This window comes from Temnothorax americanus, unplaced genomic scaffold (genome assembly GCF_048541705.1).
Source record: "Temnothorax americanus isolate GAGA-0224 unplaced genomic scaffold, ASM4854170v1 Scaffold131, whole genome shotgun sequence".
In the NCBI taxonomy this organism is placed as follows: domain Eukaryota; kingdom Metazoa; phylum Arthropoda; class Insecta; order Hymenoptera; family Formicidae; genus Temnothorax; species Temnothorax americanus.
The window spans coordinates 117,553-137,307 of NW_027509266.1; the positions used below are offsets into that span (position 1 = coordinate 117,553).

The 19,755-nt window shown below is 33.1% G+C and overlaps 2 protein-coding genes across 2 annotated transcripts in view; both read right to left on the reverse strand.

The window, feature by feature from the left end:
- LOC143894209 (potassium channel subfamily T member 1-like) overlaps positions 1-19,755 on the reverse strand; it is a gene marked incomplete at its 3' end in the record, with an annotated part of 136,206 nt that overhangs the window by 107,310 nt on the left and 9,141 nt on the right. The gene's annotated exons all lie outside the window — the stretch shown is intronic.
- Positions 4,650-7,108, reverse strand: LOC143894202 (uncharacterized). The gene is made up of 3 exons (XM_077400339.1): positions 6,783-7,108; positions 6,270-6,708; positions 4,650-6,158 (listed from the first exon to the last, which is right to left on the reverse strand). The coding sequence occupies exons 1-3, from the start codon at positions 6,960-6,962 to the stop codon at positions 5,530-5,532; spliced, it is 1,248 nt and encodes a 415-aa protein (XP_077256465.1). The 5' UTR covers positions 6,963-7,108; the 3' UTR covers positions 4,650-5,529.

Sequence of the window (19,755 nt, forward strand, 5' to 3'; positions counted from 1 at the left end):
AGAATCGTCAAAGAATTAAGTGCTTGCGTGATTTTGGTCTTAAAATAATCCCGAAACATTGTACTTTAAGAAAATATCACGATTCGAATTTAGTGCTAGCTGTATAGCGTTGAAATTAATTAATTTATCTATGGAGCGCGCGCGCAGCACTCTTCAATTCGTTACTGCATCGTCAAAGAATTAGGTGCTCGCGAGTTTTTGGTTCCAAAATAATCCTGAGACATTGTACTTTAAGAAAATATTACAATTCGAATTTAGTGCTAGCTGCAAAGGGTTGAAATCAATTAATAAACTCATGGAGCGCGCGCGCAGCGCTCTAAAGTTTCTTACAGAATCGTCAAAGAATTAGGTGCTCGCGTGATTATGGTCTTAAAATAATCCCGAAATATTGTACTTTAAGAAAATATTACGATTCGAATTTAGTGCTAGCTGTATAGCGTTGAAATTAATTAATTTATCCATGGAGCGCGCGCGCTGCGCTCTATAATTCGTTATAGAATCGTCAAAGAATTAGGTGCTCGCGTGATTATGGTCTTAAAATAATCCTGAAACATTGTACTTTAAGAAAATGTCACGATTCGAATTTAGTGCTAGCTGTATAGCGTTGAAATTAATTAATTTATCCATGGAGCGCGCGCGCCGCGCTCTATAATTCGTTACAGAATCGTCAAAGAATTAGGTGCTTGCGTGATTATGGTCTTAAAATAATCCTGAAACATTGTACTTTAAGAAAATATCACGATTTGAATTTAGTGCTAGCTGCAAAAGGTTGAAATCAATTAATTAACTTATGGAGCGCGCGCGCAGCACTCTTCAATTCGTTACTGCATCGTCAAAGAATTAGGTGCTCGCGTGATTATGGTCTTAAAATAATCCCGAGACATTGTACTTTAAGAAAATATCACGATTTGAATTAGTGCTAGCTGTTTAGCGTTGAAATTAATTAATTTATCCATGGAGCGCGCGCTGTATTGATTAATTAATTAATTTCAACACTAAGCTGCTAACACTAAATTCGAATCGTGATATTCTTTTAAAGTACAATGTCTGAGAATTATTTTAATACTATAATCATGCGAGCAACTAATTCGTAGACGATCAGATGACGGAACTTAGTGCTCAGCGCCAACGGCTGGTCTAAGTTAATTATTGTAATTGTTTTACTGTTAGCAATGAACTCAGATTTGGGAAATATATGTTTTCGATCATTATAGTAACGAATATATTCATGCAGCAATCTTTTTAAGTGTTAGTGTCGACCGCGACGGTTCTGTGTTCAATATATAATGGTATATTTAAATAAATGTTATAATCTGTCAACATTTTATCGTTTTTTAGAGCACTTAGTTAGCACTTAATTAGCACTAAATTATAGTGTACTTATCTTCTCTGTAGGACCATTTTCTGATATGGGGTGGTCCAGCTTTATGGCAAGCTGGACCCCCCCATTTTTTACACGATTTCTTGCTAAACGGTTCGAGCACCAAAATTCGGACTAGGGCACTTAATTAGCACTTAAATAGCACTAAATTTTTGACCTAGTGCGAACTTGATTTGCGCTGGTGGGGGGTCCAGCTTAATAGAGGTTATTTTAGTAGTGATAAAAATAAGAGTTCTAGGTCGGAGATCTCAGGGAGGGTGAAGGCGGGGGGGAAAAACTCGCGGCCGAGGGGTCTGCCGGGGGGGGACTCTAGCGCCTCCGTCATCCAAGAGGGGGGCGGGGGGGTGATCTGCCTTCCCATCATATAGTTGGTGGGGGCGGGAAGGGCTTTGAGATAGAGAAAGTCCTAAAGGGGAGGGGGGGGGAATCAGGCGAGCGCGTCGGGACATGTTCGATAAACAAATGCCGCCTCGCGTCGATGTTTGGCCGATAGTATTTATAAACAGATGTCATTTCACACTTCAAATGCGAGCGAGCGCTTATGGCAGGCGGCTATAATTTATGACCTGCGACTAGCGTGACACCGCGGTACTTTTCACTTTTCTTCGTAAGAAGAGCCGCTTATCGGTGTCTCGCGGCGCCATTCAGATTTGCAACACAACAATGATTTTATACAAAATATTTAGAGTTTTGAACACAGATAAGTTAGAAAGAAGCAACACATGAAAGAAGCTGTAAGCATAAACTGCAGTTTTATTGATATGCAATACAGACAGCTTTCGGACACCATGTCTTTACCACGTAGCACTATCAATCACAAACAGTGTAAATTAAACAGAGATTACACGGCATTATTTGATGTAAGTGGGCCTCCACACGACGCACAGAATAAACCATCGATCAGTATATAGGCGCGGGTGTCATGTTTTTGCTCAGCGTACAACATTGAGAATAATCCTCGTAATCTCACAGTACAGGATGCACAAAATTTTACATTAACAGAAGTATAATAAAAGTATGTGCAACACATCTTTTTCAATTCATCTAAAGCATTCACTTCAGCCTGGTTTAATATTCGGAAAATTACTTTCAAAACATCCTCAAATCTTTCACTGTCGTAACACGAATCGTTTGACAAAATTGCATCATCATCAATTTCTTGTTCATGTTCTTGTTTATGTTTCTCTTCATTTACTTCCATTTCTCCAAGCACTTCCACTTCTTCAGGCCCTTTCATTTCCATCTTGATAAAAAGGGAACGTTTCTTTTACGAGGATGAACCAATTTATTTGGAGATCGAGAAAATCTTGATGCGATCGGAGATCGGCTATTCCGATTTTGCGACGGAATAGATATCGCACTACGTCGACTCTCCTCTTATACAATCTGCTACAGTTTCTCATCTGCGGTTCGCTGAATTTCACAATCTTGAATTTAGAATTACGTATCGGTTTGCAAAGTTTTGCGTACTCCCTCATATCGGTGGGCTTTGATACACAGCTCTTAAGATGGCGAACCAATTGTTGTATAAACCGCACGATCAAGCACACTAACTGACTCTCACTTCTAGTCCACTATTACTGAGCGTACCCTCAAATTCATCCTTCTATATCTCACTATTGTCACAGCGTTTGTTTAACATATCTAATTTCACAATGATCTCAGCATCCGTACGGATGCGCCTTGCGAAAAATCTACGATGTACAGTTTTGCACGTGTGCGATGAAGTCGCCGCGAGACACGTATGTTCATAAAAACGATATCGCACCATTAACTTTCAGTGGTTTAAACTGTATAACTGCAATTGAACAGCTATCAAACAGCTATTGAACCGCTGTGAAACAGCTATCAAACAGCTATGAAACAGCTAAAAACAGCTATCAAACAGCTCTTGAACAGCTATCAAACAACTAAAACAGCTATCTGTATAACTGCGATCGGTATAACTGCTATTGAACCGCTATCAAACTTTTTTTAAACAACTAAAAACAGCTTTTAAACAGCTATCAAACAACTAAAAACAACTAAAAAACAGCTAAAAACAGCTAAAACATCTATATTATACTACAAAATATGTGGGAAAAAGAAATAAAACATTTATATATACATATATATAGTTTATTTCAAAAAATCATAATTTTTCTGGTGTCGCGACTACCAGTATATTTTTAATACATTTTGCAACGCGCAATTCTTAACATGTTTTTCGCATCTTACAGTATTAGTAACATCTAGATTATTTAAAGATTTGATATCTTCGTAATCTGCATCCAAAATCTCAATTTTTAGATTTTTCTCGCTTTATTCTCAAGCAGATCCAACAGCCATTCTCGTTTTTGGCATCCTTTGACGTACACAAGAGTCGACGTCTCGTCGCCCTTTCCAAGTACGGCCGATGTAATTAGATGTTTCGCCATGCTGTACGGCATGTTTCCATCCTCCCATCGTAGTCCATGGTGATTTGCAATCAACCAGGAAGCGCATGACTTGTCGGATTTCATGAGGAGACTCCATGGCATGGGACATGTAAAAATGTAATGTGCCAAAACGGTCCCTGTTTTTCAGAACCGCCACCTCTTTCACGACAAATTTCATCCCGACGGTAAATCCTTGCAGATCGATAAACGTCGGTACGATCATGACGAAACGATGGAGCAATCTGTATCTTATCGCGGTACATCAGTGACTCTCATATTGCAATATCTGCTGATATTGCAATTTACATGATTTTGAGCACTACGTTCGACAACGGACAGTATTCGATTACGCGATCATGCAAGATGAGACAATAGGCGGTAGTATTTGCCGGTACAGTCTCTTTGCAGTCAAATTCTATTCGCACATCCACAGTGGCGCTCTTGACAGATTCGTTTTGTCGCGAGCAATCAATTACTACAAAAGGTCCTTTTGTCAGGAATGTAACCACGGTGCAAAGCGTATCGAAGCAGTCTTATCCGTAATAAGCTTTACGAAAACGTGCATACATATCGAAAAGGACGGCGTATTGATTTTTGCCAAAATCCAGATTCATGTCATCGTACGGATAAAATTCAGAGTTTATATAAAGTTTCACGTTAAACGTTTCACGTTAAGTTAAACGTTTAATGATCGCGCGACGAGTGCGGCACGCGCATTTTTATCGAGAGTTACCGCTTTGTAATTCTAAACCGCTGACGGTGGACAAGAGAACGGTAGACAAAAGGAAAGATAATTTTAGATACAGTGATATGCATTTAGTATACATTTATTTCTCATGTAATGCATCGTGTACAATATTATTTGCAGCATACGCCAACAGTTCACAATCAATAATTGAATTCTTATCATAAAATTCACGCAAGATTCTAACTGCATTACATTTATCGGTGATACAATTTTGACGTAAAATTGTTATAAATTGTTTAAATGTTTCACTTACGCCATGAACATTTTGGCACAGTTGAAAATACACATTCTCGACGCAATGTTCTAGTTTGAACAGGAAGAGTACGGTTGACGGTTTCATGTACAAGCTGGTGTCGCACGACGTCAATTTTACAATATTTGCGTCACGTATTTTAACGAGTTCCAAATCTCAAAACCCTAGCGATGATGGTGCCGGCGACTGCACGAGTCTCTGAATACCTGCACGTTTTTCGATGAATGTCACCTACATTGCATGAGGCAGAATTATCTGATTGCCTCGGTTATCGCCAATAAGTATATTCACAGAAAAAATAGGTCCAGCGTTGATTCCAACATCCAAAAATTTATATGCGGTCGATGTCAAGGCAAATCTCTTTCCCAAAATACGAGGCGTGTAGCGGGGTTTATTAAAACTGAAAAAATACAATTTTATTTATAAAAGTTTTTTTTGCACAAGTATATACAAAAATTAGCGGTACTTACTCATTGTATTATTTCTCGCACGTGACTCGATCACACGTAGTGTATACTATTTTTCTCAATACTAGGCCGAAAGTACGAATGAAATTGCATTCGTGTGTTAAATGATATTGATGCCTGCCCCGACATTTGCTGCACGAGCGAAGCGAGTGCTGCTGGTCGGGGGCAGGCTTCAAATCAAATACATCTAAATACATAAATGTAGTTATTTTTCTGGAATACTTATTTTTTATTAATTTGTAAAACGAACTTTTATTATAGTTTTATGAAGCTTGGTCATTATTTTGCGAGTAATAAAAATTATTAACAATATTGCCATGAAACACACAATTTTCATATTTTATACTTGAATCTTTGATTTTAGCTGAATGAGTAGAAGTTAAATCTGATGCCTGGTTATCCCTTTCAGTTGTTTCAAATTTATTTCTTTTTATTGGTGGTTTATTTTCTTTCTGACAGTTAACAACAGAGATCGGTGGTTTGTTCATGAAATGCGTTGGCTTGATTGATTCACTATTAGCATTTACAACTATTTTTCTCTTGCTCCCGGCATAAAAAAATGTTGGTGACTGTTTTGACTGTCCTGGTAGAATCAGTTCTTTTGGTAAAGTAGGTTCTTTTGGTGAAATCGATTCTTCTGGTGGAATCAATTTCTCTAGCTCTGCTAAAGCGTCATTATCAACTTCAAACTCTTCATGAAAATCATCATAACCAATTTCTAATGGAATAGACGCTTCATTTCTATCAATCCCTATTGCACTAGCTGCACTGTTCTTACTCGTCGATAGTTGAGGGTTTGACTGAGCATTAGATGTGGAAGCATTGGATGTGGCTGCATGAGTTATGTTGTCAAAAATTTGTTGCCTGTTCTTTAAGGAATTTTGAACATATGCTGTAAAAAAAAATATTATGATAAATATTTATTTAAAAAAATGTAATATTGAAGTATAAGTTTGTATTTTATAGAGTTGGATAATTTTTTTTTATTAAATAAAATCATTACTTTGTGCTATCACAGTCGATTTCCACCCTCCCAACCGTTTGAGCATAGTTATGTTTGCGCCAGAGTTAGACAAAAGTGTTGCCGACGTTCGTCGGAAGCAGTGTCCAGTATATCGTTTCGGATTATTTAACTCTAAACATTCAGCAATATTTTTAGGAATAAGACTAATAGTGTTTCTTCCGATTACTTGTCGCTGGCATTTACCCTTATGGTATTGAATAAAAAATCTTCCAGTAGTAAAATCAGTAGGCTTCAATGATATGTACTTCTTGACTCTTTCATAAAAAAGGCCTCCGATTACAAATTGACGAGCGAGTCCATTTTTCGAATCACTTATAGTAACAAAGTATTTATTACCTAGATCTTCTACATCGGCAACTCCAAGATCTTTAAACTCTTTACATCTAGTAGCTCCACAAATACCAAAGATCAGAATAACCTTCAAATATAAAAGTAAAGATAGAAAATTACAAATTAGCTACATAATTAATAAAAATGTAAATAAATACATACTTTTAATCCTAAATATTGGTGATCCGGCGCATCATTCATGAACTTCATAATTTCATCCCATGTGAACACAGCAGATTTCTTTGGTTTATAACCTTTGGCTTTATTTTTAATTATATTTATTAACTTGTAATACTTGCTTAAATCAATGTTCTCTCTTGTGTATAATATGTTTTTCAACATTGAGTACACACTCCACAACGTTGCCGGACTTAACCTTGTTTGTAAACTTTGAAAATATACTATAAGATTATCTTCTTCGGATTGTGACAGTGCATTTTTATGTTCCGATTTCCATTTTAACTTAACGTGAAACGTTTAACGTGAAACTTTATATAAACTCTGAATTTTATCCGTACGATGACATGAATCTGGATTTTGGCAAAAATCAATACGCCGTCCTTTTCGATATGTATGCACGTTTTCGTAAAGCTTATTACAAATAAGACTGCTTCGATACGCTTTGCACCGTGGTTACATTCCTGACAAAAGGACCTTTTGTAGTAATTGATTGCTCGCGACAAAACGAATCTGTCAAGAGCGCCACTGCGAATAGAATTTGACTGCAAAGAGACTGTACCGGCAAATACTACCGCTTATTGTCTCATCTTGCATGATCGCGTAATCGAATACTGTCCGTTGTCGAACGTAGTGCTCAAAATCATGTAAATTGCAATATCAGCAGATATTGCAATATAAGAGACACTGATGTACCGCGATAAGATACAGATTGCTCCATCGTTTCGTCATGATCGTACCGACGTTTATCGATCTGCAAGGATTTACCGTCGGGATGAAATTTGTCGTGAAAGAGGTGGCGGTTCTGAGAAACGGGACCGTTTTGGCACATTACATTTTTACATGTCCCATGCCATGGAGTCTCCTCATGAAATCCGACAAGTCATGCGCTTCCTGGTTGATTGCAAATCACCATGGACTACGATGGGAGGATGGAAACATGCCGTACAGCATGGCGAAACATCTAATTACATCGGCCGTACTTGGAAAGGGCGACGAGACGTCGACTCTTGTGTACGTCAAGGGATGCCAAAAACGAGAATGGCTGGTGGATCTGCTTGAGAATAAAGCGAGAAAAAATCTAAAAATTGAAATTTTGGATGCAGATTACGAAGATATCAAATCTTTAAATAATCTACATGTTACTAATACTGTAAGATGCGAAAAACATGTTAAGAATTGCGCGTTGCAAAATGTATTAAAAATATACTGGTAGTCGCGACACCAGAAAAATTATGATTTTTTTGAAATAAACTATATATATGTATATATAAATGTTTTATTTCCTTTTCCCACATATTTTGTAGTATAATATAGATGTTTTAGCTGTTTTTAGCTGTTTTTTAGTTGTTTTCAGTTGTTTGATAGCTGTTTAAAAGCTGTTTAAAAACTCGAGATTTGGAGAGCAAATATTATTGCAGATTTACAAAATTTCCACGCGCAGAAAATGTAACTTTTACCTTCCGAAAACACGTTTGCCCTCGTAAAAATCATAACATGGCAGGTAACTTGCTGAAACTCCGTTGGTCACATGGGTACCATAAGCAGCGTTTACAATGTTAATAGCGAGTTCGCAAAATATACAGGTTCCGAGATATTTGATTTGACGGTTCAACCCCGTTGATGGTTTAGCCCCGGTCTCCCCTATATATTTTTTACAATTAGTTGATTAAGAAAGCAAAGAAAAATCTCTTTATTTGTAGGAAAGACCGGGGCAAGTAGTCACTATTTTTTTGGTGCCAATTTTTAACAACAAAACAAATAATTTTAGTATAGGTACCGTTGTAAAGAGTAAACTCTTGATTACAAAATTTATAAGAACATTTTTGGTCTACGTCGCTTTGTTCAACTGGTATAGAGTGAAAACGACAAAGGTGCAAAAATTAAAATGTCAAAATTGCCGGGGCGGAGTCGTCACTCCATTCTCGGACTGATTTTAAATAAAAATTTATAATTTCGATCATGAAAAATGATAGGATACATTTTATTAATTATTTTTATATGCCCTACGCTCGCACGTTTCTCGTCACCTCTATTCTGTCATCTCTGAGCACACGCAGCACATATTATTCAAGTCCTCGCCGGAATCCGACCACTATGCTGCTTCTTTGTCTTTGATTTTTGCCTGAAGCTTCCATGATATGGCTTGGTGACGACTTTGTCCCGGACACATAATTTAAGTTTAATCGCTCATAAAATATTAGAAATCAACGAAAATAAAAAAATTTCACTGGATTCGTGTTCAGCGTGCATTACTCCTTAGAATCACTTACTTTGAGATTTGGAGACACAATAATATTTAAGATATTACACATTTTTGACGCGCAAAAAAATTTTACTTTTGACCTCCGAAAACACGTTTGCCTTAATGAAAATCACAACATGGCATATAATCTCACTAAACTCCGTTGGTTAAATGGGCACCATGCACCATAAGTAGTGTTTACAATATTAATGGCAAGTTTACACAACATATAGATTTCGAGATAATTGTAGTGACGACTCCGCCCCGGTCTCCCCTATTTAAATTTAAAAGTTGCATATTACCTTTGGAGCGTCAGATATAATTATCAATTTACAATATTTTGTTGAAGATTTATTGTCAGGAGAATCAAAGAATTAAATTAAAATCATCAATTTTTTGCAAGGCCAAAAGTTAAAATAAATTATATTGCGACAAATCTATTATTAAAATATATATTATATATATATATATATATATATATATATATATATATATATTAGGGTGTGTCATTTTGAAGCAACTTTTTTTTTCATTTCACGAATAGCATATATACTTGCAGGAAGGTAAAATAAGATACCTATTAAAGTTTTAGCCCATAATATTAATATTAACAGGCTCATCGCGATTTTTTATTTTTTATTTAGTAAGATAGAGAAAATTTTATAACTATCTAACAAACAGTAATACAGCATTGATCCACAAGAGATTTTTGTAGTTAATTTACCGCTCTACAAAAAAGATATCTTATCATTTTTTCATAAATTCAACCGTTTAAAATATATTCAAAGTTAAAGTTTGATAAATTTTATAAAACTTGTTTTTGCTTCTTATGAATTTTGTATCATATCGACTATCAAAAATTACAAAATAATCAATACATATTTTTGTAAAAAATTTAACGATCTACAAAAAAGGTTTTTTATATTTTTTTCATAAATATAACTATTTAGACGATTTTAAGATTTAAAGTTCAAAGTGTAAACCTTGATTATTTCATAATTTTTGATAGTCGATATGATACAAAATTATATACATTATATATATATGTAGGGGAGACCGGGGCAAACTTGACACTAGGCTTTTTGCCAATTTAAATCTATCGTATAAGAAACTTGCCTTTCCTACTGCAAATGCGTGTTTATGTGCCAGTATTATCAACAGAATTTGGTGACATTCTGAGTTATAATGTAATTTTTAGCGTATAAATTATAAACATTTTTGATGGTGAAAAGTAATTTTTTTGATCTCTTGAAAATTTCTATTCTTTCATCGAGCTTTACTTTTGCGAATCTACCGGTATGTGATTTTGATGGGAAATTCGATGCTCTATACGAATCAAATAATAGTTTTGCATATTTTCAAAATTTTTATGTTTTTGGAGTGATAAAAGTGAAAAACGACGTTCGGGGCAAAGTTGACACCACGCCGTTTCATCGGCTCCCAGTAACAAACGATGCTTGTCATGCAGCCATATGGCCCATGACAAATGTATGCGTACGTCTAATCGCGAATTTACTTGCATAAATTGTTTTTCAAGCATGAGTTTAAATGAAAATAATTAAATGTTCAACAATTTTTGTTTTCATTATTTCAAATGATTGTTTTACTTAATTCCGAATGTTTGTACTTTCTAAATACACGATAAACAATGTATGTTTAGTTTCAGACAATAAAAAATAAGTTCCAGATCAAATTTGATTAGACAAAGTGTCGAGTTTGCTCCGGCATTTTTTAATTTGAAAATTTGTCTTTGCGTCATTTTTTTTCCCTGGGGGCAAAACTAAGCAACGTACAGCAAAACTTTTTTAAGCAATTTTGTACCTGAAGGAACACTCTTTAAATGTGTATCGTTAAATTTGTTTAAAAATTGTAATTAATTGTTGAAAATTGCCTTTGAAAAAATCGTGTCGAGTTTGCCCCGGTCTCCCCTATATATATTTCTAACACATTGCCTAAGAATTAAAGAGATGCAAATGCAGAAGAAGAAGTTCGATCGGTAATCACACTGTTGAAAAATTTGTGTTAAATATAACATAAATTGCATGTTTTAAACAGTCCACTCAAATTTTTGTGTTAATTCAACATAATATGGATGTGTTAAATAGTAACACCGATACTAGGTATGTTAAAATATTTCGACAGAAAAAAAATCGTAATTTGAGGTTAATTATATGTACAATAAACATAACTTTTATGTTGAAGTTAAAATTGTAAGATAAAATCAACTCTTTTTCTGTAAATTTTTATTCCCATTTCTGTTATAGAATAAAATCAACACTCTTTTTCTGTAAATTTTAACACATTTAATAAATACGTTCAAATTGTGTTACTTTAACATATTTTTTAAATTATTTTAATAATTTTACATTTTTAATTTGTAAAGTTCAATTAACATAACAGGCATATGTTAAATCTACACATGTATGTGTTGATTATTTTACACAAAAATTTTAACAAAAATTTTTTTTAACAAAACTGCAAAAATTTTCCAACAGTGCATCGACAGTTCTATTGACAAACGTATAGATAAGCAGTTTACGATTTTCTCTCATCTGCAACCGCGTTTTTGCTCTCTGAATTTTTCCTGCAATGAGATTACGATGTTGGTGCAAGGACTTTACTATGTTCTTGAAGCGGTAACCTCAAGTGACAGGGATTGGTTACTGGAAACCTGATGCGCTTAGTTCGTAAGACACCCATTATAACATCGTAGCGACAGCACTCGGAGCTTTTCCGAGCTTTCCGAACTGTTGCGAGGCGCCCCCTGAACAGCGTTTGACGCAGACACTTGGCGAGCTTTGAGCTCGCTCCGTCCTCTGACTCTTATTTTACGCTCTATTCTTCCATCATCATATGATGGATGTTTATTTTAGAATTTTCTGAAACACTGCTGATTTGTTTGATTCAGAACCAATGTAAGATTTTTGGTTTAAAACTGTAGAGCACAAATGACTTTTGGATGTATTCATGCAAATATCATTCTATTTTGGTTTAAAAAAAGTAATTTAATTTCAGATAAAAGATACAATTAGTCTGTTTCAAGTAATATACATCTATATAGAATCTAGATAAAACAGAAAATCCGTTCTGCATAAAATAGACATTATTTTAATTACTGGACATTTATTCCTACAAATAAACGTATTTTTTACTTTTATATAATAATATTATAACAAGAAAAACATTTAAGTTAGAAATAAAACCAGATCTCGAAGAATTAGAATTGCATCTTATTAACATCCTTGTATAAATGAAAACTTAAATATAAAAAAATACATTTTTTTTATATAAACTTCTTTGTTCAGAGAAGGTATATTCTGAAATACTTCTAACACAAACCCGCGTAATTTTTAACTTTTAACTTTAATCTTATTCACAACAGTGTTTAACCTGTTATATTTATGTTATATATATTTATGAAAGGTATTTGGTGTAATCGAGACTAATTGAGGCGTGCAACGAGGATTAGACCACAATTAAAGCGAACGGAGGTACTTTAAACGTGAGAAGAAAACTATAGCTGTTATATGTAAACGAAGAAATTAAATCATGCTGTGTTAAATAATAAAATATGTGATATTCAATATCTGTCTCTAATGAGACTAATAATAAAATCTAAAGTGTATCTGTCTACGTTCAATATATTCAGTGACATTAATATGTATTTAGGGTGTTTGAGACCACCCGCCCACCCCTTTTCTTTCAAAAACTAAGCATTTTAGAGAAAAACGTTCCAGACAAAAATTGTATGGTTTAGAGGGAACATAAGATGGTGTCATTGATTTGATCTTGGGTGGCATCGTTAAGAACAGGTCAAGGACACTTTCAGTTTCTTAAATGGAACCCCCTATTTTTATTGCATATCCTTATAGCTTATGTCGAGAGCTTTCCAAAACACTATAATTAAATATTTTTTCATTAAGTACTTTTTGAGTTATAAGGCTTGAAAGTTACAGTATTGTGACATATTTTGTTAAGTATTTATAATTCAAATTCTTTACTTTTTATTTTTGCAAACAATATAAATCAATTAATGTAAAAAAACAAAATTTTCTTAAAGAAAAACTTGTTGTGTAAGAGCGTAATGTGGTACAATAGATAGCGCACTAATCTACAAAGCTGAAGAACAATTTTAATGCCATTTATAATGAGTGTAATTCTTGTACCGTTGTTAAGGTGGTTTATTCGCGACTATGTGAGTCAAAATAAACCTCATTTTAAAACTTCTAATTTCATACACTTTCATAGTCGACTAAATTTATTAATGAATTTCTCAAAATGATTGTATATCACAAATCAAATAAATAATCAATAATAAAAAAAGGCGAATAAAAATAGTCTAATTTTCTTAGCGTAGTACAGAAGAGCTTCAGATGTGGCAACGTCGCAACATTCATGTAAACAAATGGTTGCACGTGTATTGTTCGGAGCAATAAACTTAGAGGTTAATTTTATTTAAGTGCAACATTTACTTTTATATCATGAACGAACAACCGCATTTTAAAGGACGCTTTATCAAACAAAAAGTGCTTGACCACAAAAGAAAACGCGCAGAACTATTGACAAAAAAACAAGCCGAATGGCGAAACACAGTCGAAGTGAAATACCCATGTGAAGGGCGACACGTTGTTACTCTCAAAACGCTGGGAAAGAATTTGAAATGCGGAAATCGATGTCTTTTAACTAATTTTGTGAACATTCTATATATACGGTTGAGATTGTTGGCTTTGGTACCATATGATTCGGAAGACACTCCTCTGTTTTTATTCTAATTTTCAACCTGATCTGTCTTTTCTATAATTTACTACCATCAATTTATCTCAAAATTACGGTCTCTCACGCGTCGTCCGCCATAAACGCAATGCTTCAGATAGGGAAAAAAGCATATTTTTAGACAATAATATCTCGGAAACTACACGGTCAATCCATTTCAAATTTAGCATGAAGATTCGTCAGTTGCTTAATTACTTTTACTGAAAAAACTGCATCGATCTGTTTTCATAGGTTATATGGACATACCACTTTAAGAACATTGTCTAAAATACCTGGAATAAACTATTGCGCGCTGTGTAATTTCTGTAGGCATTCATATATTCATGCATTAAGTTTCATTCTTACAAAATGTCTATTCACCAAGTACATATTAAATTACTTTCGACAAAGACTTAAATTTATACCATGAAAGAAGAGTAACGATTTTTTATTGCGTGATTGATAGTTATTGAAAAAGCATTTTTCCTAACGCGAGCGTGAAATAGGCCGCTTTTCACGCTTGTTTTGAGTGAGCAAAACGATCCCCCCGCAAATCAAGCACCCCAAATCGTGAGAGGCAAGGGGACTCACGCAAATCAAGCACCTCGAATCGTGAGAAGCTAAGAAAATAATGAATATGCAATAAACAGTTACACAACAAGTTTTTCTTTAAGAAAATTGTGTTTTCTTTACATTAATTGATTCGTATTGTTTGCAAAAATAAAAAGTAAGGAATTTGAATTAAAAATACTTAACAAAGTATTATGTCACAATACTGTAACTTTCAAGCCTTATAACTCAAAAAGTACTTAATGAAATAATACTTAATTATAATGTTTTTAAAAACCCTAGACATAAGCTATAAGAATATGCAATAAAAAATAAAGGGTTCCATTTAAGAAACTGAAAATGTCCTTGACCTGTCCTTAACGATGCCACCCAAGGTCAAAATCAATGACACTATCTTATGTTCCCCTCAAAACCATACAATTTTTGTCTGGAACGTTTTTCTCTAAAATGCTTAGTTTTTGAAAGAAAAGGGGTGGGCGGGTGGTCTCAGACATTTCTGTAAATATAAACCTTAAATTCACATCAAATACATGAAACACATAAAATTGTTGATAATTAAAACTAGTAAAATGTAACACTAACACCATAGAAAGTCGTATTGGGTTAAATGTGCAATGAAAAGAAAGTTTATAACGTCTTAAATGCTAAATAATGCCGATAAAGTGTTCGACCGATTTTTCACAAACATCCCGGAATTATAGTTTTATTCTTGAGGTTTACTACCACTTCGTTACGACTATCTATCCGTCAATGTGCCAAGTAGTAAATTAACTTTACGAGCATCCAAGAATAAGAGCATTTATTCCTATATCGGGCGAAAATATATGGTCAGCTTTGCTGTCTGCACCTTAACGAAACAATGCGAGCAGCACTTCAGTTATTTCTTTTCTAAGCTTCAAACTATCCTCATGGCATTAAAATGGATTGAATGCCTTCGTGCTCCAAAATTACCGAAAATTGTACCACCAAAACAATTTTTATTTATAACAATTTAGGTATGTTAGATACGTAGGATGTATAAAGAAGAGTTTTCTATTTCTACATCAAATTGAATTTTAAAGAACAAAAGTTTAACAAAAATTTATAATAAATATTTTTAATAAAAAAATATGACAGTAAGTTGTTGCAACACATTTTAATCTTTAATATCATATAGTTAGTATCGCATTAAAGTTCTGCTAAATAAAAGTTTGAAATTTAATAATAAAACAAACTTTGTCTACTTTAATTCTAAAATTTAATTCATAAAAATTCCTTATTGTATTATATATATATATATATATATATATATATATATATATATACAATATATATATAATACAATAAGGAATTTTTAAGGAATATTTACAATAAGGAATATTTTTTTTTTAACAGTAACAAAACATTTATGAGATGCAGTTATCTAGCAGTAAAGCAAATTTAAAGCTACCATTTGCTATCTTTTTGCATCATTGTCTCAACAATGCGGTCATACGCGTTGAAGAGTAATGAGCTCGAATTATGTTTATAATGTTTATATCCGCGCTAATGCGTGTCTAACTATGTTTTATTGAACCGACCTTTTTTTTTCTTCGATTGAGAGTTTATTATGGACACTTCGAAGACAAAAGCGTTTCCTCTTCGTCGTTGAGGGCGATATAAGTATAATACTTCGAAAATCCCTGACGATATTTTTGCAAGAAACACGTACACGATGGTATTACGACGTGCTTTTCTATGTAGGACACACGTGACCTCGATTATTCTTGATTACCGTAAATGCGTAACACTTTGCACCCTTCCTTTCAAAGTGTACTCTATTCTTTCTGTCTTCTGCCATTTTCTAAAAAAAATCATCTGTCGTTATTTTATTTCACACATGAAGAAAAACGATAGATGTTAATCATTTTTGTCAATTATCTATAGTCGCATCATTTTCATTGACATTATTCTAAATACTTATTTGCTCAAAATTTGGCTGTACAAATTTATGCAGATAAAATATAAAACAAAATATGATATAAAAATATAAAAATATGCATAGATTATCGCATTAAACGATGTTTTTTACAACAAAATTGGACAATGTCAATATATCGAAACCATTACATTTAGTAAAATTAAATTTAATTATATTCAATCAGACACACACATAATACGTATATTAATGTGTGTTTTATACTCATTTTGATTTCATTATTTTATCTATTTATATTACATTTGTATTATATACAATCTTTTATATGACAATGAAAAACATCTAAATACTTCATCCTTAATTCTTTTTACTTTTTGTTTAATGTTTCTTTGAATATTTATCATGTAATTTAATCACATCTTGCATAATAATAATACGCATAAATTATTTATCTCGCTTCTCAAGAAAGTTAAACTTCTATTTTGCATAACAGATCAGCATGACGATTAAAAACTGATGAATCTCATTTTTATGTTTCTCATAAATATTTAAAACCCGTCTCCATAGAGAAACGATAATAATAATCAAAGAAGTGTTATAACGCAAAAATTAAATAAATATCAAAACTGCAAATATTACACAAAAACTTACAAATGATACAATCGATAGATCGATGTTCCAGTAAGTACACAAAAATTCATCATGTACGCGACATTTTTAGGCCAATGCCGATTGACGAATATTGATTAATCACTCTACTCTTCAAAGTATTTACTTGACTAGGAGAGAGAGAGAGAGAGAGAGAGAGAGAGAGAGAGAGAGAGAGAGAGAGAGGTGTGCTATACTATATCTTGATGTCTACGATAAGATAAATATGAGGGGCGTTCAATAAGTAATACAACACATTTTTTTCATTCAAGGTTTGTTTTACACATATTGCAATTTTAAATACACCATATTTTTCTTAAATTCTTGGATTATAAAAAAAAAAACAATTTTTTTTATATAGTCGCCATTCAATTTTATGGCCTTACGCTACCTAGATGTGAGAGTCTGTATGCCTTTGTGTATGTATCCCTCTGCTGGTTTGCCTCTCAGCCACTTTCTTACTTTGGTTATAACTTTTTTGTCATTGCCATATCTCTTCCCGCGGATTGCATCTTTCAGAGGACCGAAGAGATGAAAGTCAAAAGATGCAAAATCTGAGCTGTAGAGTGAACTGTTATTCCTTACCCAGAGTGATACCGCAACGGTATATATACAGACTCTTACATCTATGTGATGTAAAGCCATAGAATTGAATAAAGATTATGCTAAAAAATAAGTTTTTGTAGCTAAAAAATTGGGGAAAAATACGGTGTATTAAAAACTACAATAAAACAAACCTTGAATAAGAAAAAAAATGTGTTGCATTACTTATTGAACGCCCCTTGTATAACTTGCACCTCTTTATTTTGTAAAATATTTTCAGGCTAATATATATTTATATTCTATTATATTTTTATATATGTGTAAGTATATTAAGAACAAAAAATAATATTTTTAATTTTAGTTCTGCAAAAAAAGAAAAGTTCTAATATCTATTGTTTCTTTTTTTCTAACGTATAGTCATAAACAATCGAGGATTCGTGTTACTTTTGTCGCACCATCGCGCTCGTTGAACGAAGATAGTCCGACATAAATTTGCTGCCAATGTAAATGACATGGGTAAGCTTGGACAAAGGGGTGTGTTCGTGATTGGCTTTCATGGGCGCGGCAGAACACTGACGACCATAGAGATTACCTAATCACTCTTTGCTTCTTCGAGACCTCTCGAACCGCCTCGTTATTGAACTCCTGCAGCATTACTGAATCCTTTACCATGTCATGAATCCCGCATGAATTGCTCGCCGCGAATAGCATGATTGAGCTTAAAATCTGATGAGAGGCAAAGCACAGCGTAACGTGTACATATTAACCTTATTAAGATTGGGGTCAAATGCGATCTACAGTTTTGTTTATTTTACAGTTTGTTTTACTGTAATTGTATAATTATTTAATAAACTTTATTGTATTTTTTTTATTTAAATAAACAGATAAAGTAGTTTTATGTTATTACTTACGTCTTTTAACAATTTTGTAGACTAATTAGATATTTCCTGAAAAATCACCTTGCTATTAGAGGGTTAATTAGAAAAAGTTTCAATTTTTGTAATTTTTCCAAATGCCTTATAGTAATTTAATTCATTATAAAGTAATATTGTTTGGTAAATTTAAATCTGTATCTCACGAGTTTAAAATAACAATAAGATTACATAAAGAATTGTATAAGAAAAATAATAAAATATGTTCTAATTTTGTCAAACTCTTTATACTGTTGCGGTGTTAAATATAAACTAAACGTTGACATCAAAGCATTTGATAAATAATAATTATTGAACTATCTTGTATTTTAATATTTTTAGTGAATTTTTTTATTTTAAAATAAATCTGAAAAGAGTCAAGAAGTCAATAGCTGTGTCACTTTCGCATAACTATCTTCAATTTACAAGTTGCGCAATAGTGACAATCTCACGATAGGATCGAAAGTTTTGCGGGCTAAATAGGAGCATAGTCGGCGTATCCAAGCGTAATCCAATTCTTTCTACCATCATTTTCCATCTTCTCGTCTTCCAACTAGTCAACCGCAACTCTGAGTTTGCCTCCAGAAATTCTGTCACTAAGCGAAAGTGAGTTCTTTCGCTCGTTGGAAACAAGAAAGCGGGGCTAATCCTGAGAGGATTGCGTCCACGAGCAATCTCAGGAGCCAAATGTAATTAAACAAATTAAAAGTTCGACTTCTACGTAGCCCCAGAGTTCCGCGAGGGAGCAATACCATATCCTGTCACTGTATCCTTCATTTACTCTCATTGAATGAAGCAAAATAGAAAGAACTGATAGCTTTACGATCCGCAAAGTGTATTTATCATGACTTTAATTTATATCGTAAATGTTTTTTTATTTGCGCAATTACCGTTTTAGTTAGAAAATATTGTAACGCAAATGAAAAAAGCATACATTGTAGCAGTATAACATAAAAATTGATTACATAATATTGATTAAAATGCGATCTTCATACAAAATATATTACGTCTCTAATAAATTAGAAGATTAGATTAGATAATTAAAAAAAAGTTAATTTTTAAATATTTTAATCTTATATTAACAATTTATTTTTTAAATTGTTTTCTAATTTATAAAATTCCTAACTAATCATGATTTATTAAAGTTACTTGATTTTTTTATACATATAGTTTATCATAATCGTAACGTAGATCTTTACTTAATATCAAGAAGAACATTATTTGGAGAATTTCAGTTTATATATACAATCAATTTATACATAAAAAGAGTAAAGAATGTGGAAAAACATTTTAGATAATAAATTCATTATTGTTTTTTTACTTGTGTATTTTATTTTTCTGCTCATTTTTATAAGAAAAAATTGCATAAAAATAATGACAAAACGAATTTAT

Excerpts from the sequence above, each read along its gene's own strand:
- LOC143894202 (XM_077400339.1), bottom strand. The coding sequence starts at position 6,962 with ATGTTGAAAAACATATTATACACAAGAGAGAACATTGATTTAAGCAAG. Across the intron at positions 6,709-6,782 it reads ACCAATATTTAGGATTAAAA|GTTATTCTGATCTTTGGTAT; the intron begins GTATGTATTTAT and ends TTATATTTGAAG. Across the intron at positions 6,159-6,269 it reads ATCGACTGTGATAGCACAAA|CATATGTTCAAAATTCCTTA; the intron begins GTAATGATTTTA and ends TTTTTTTTACAG.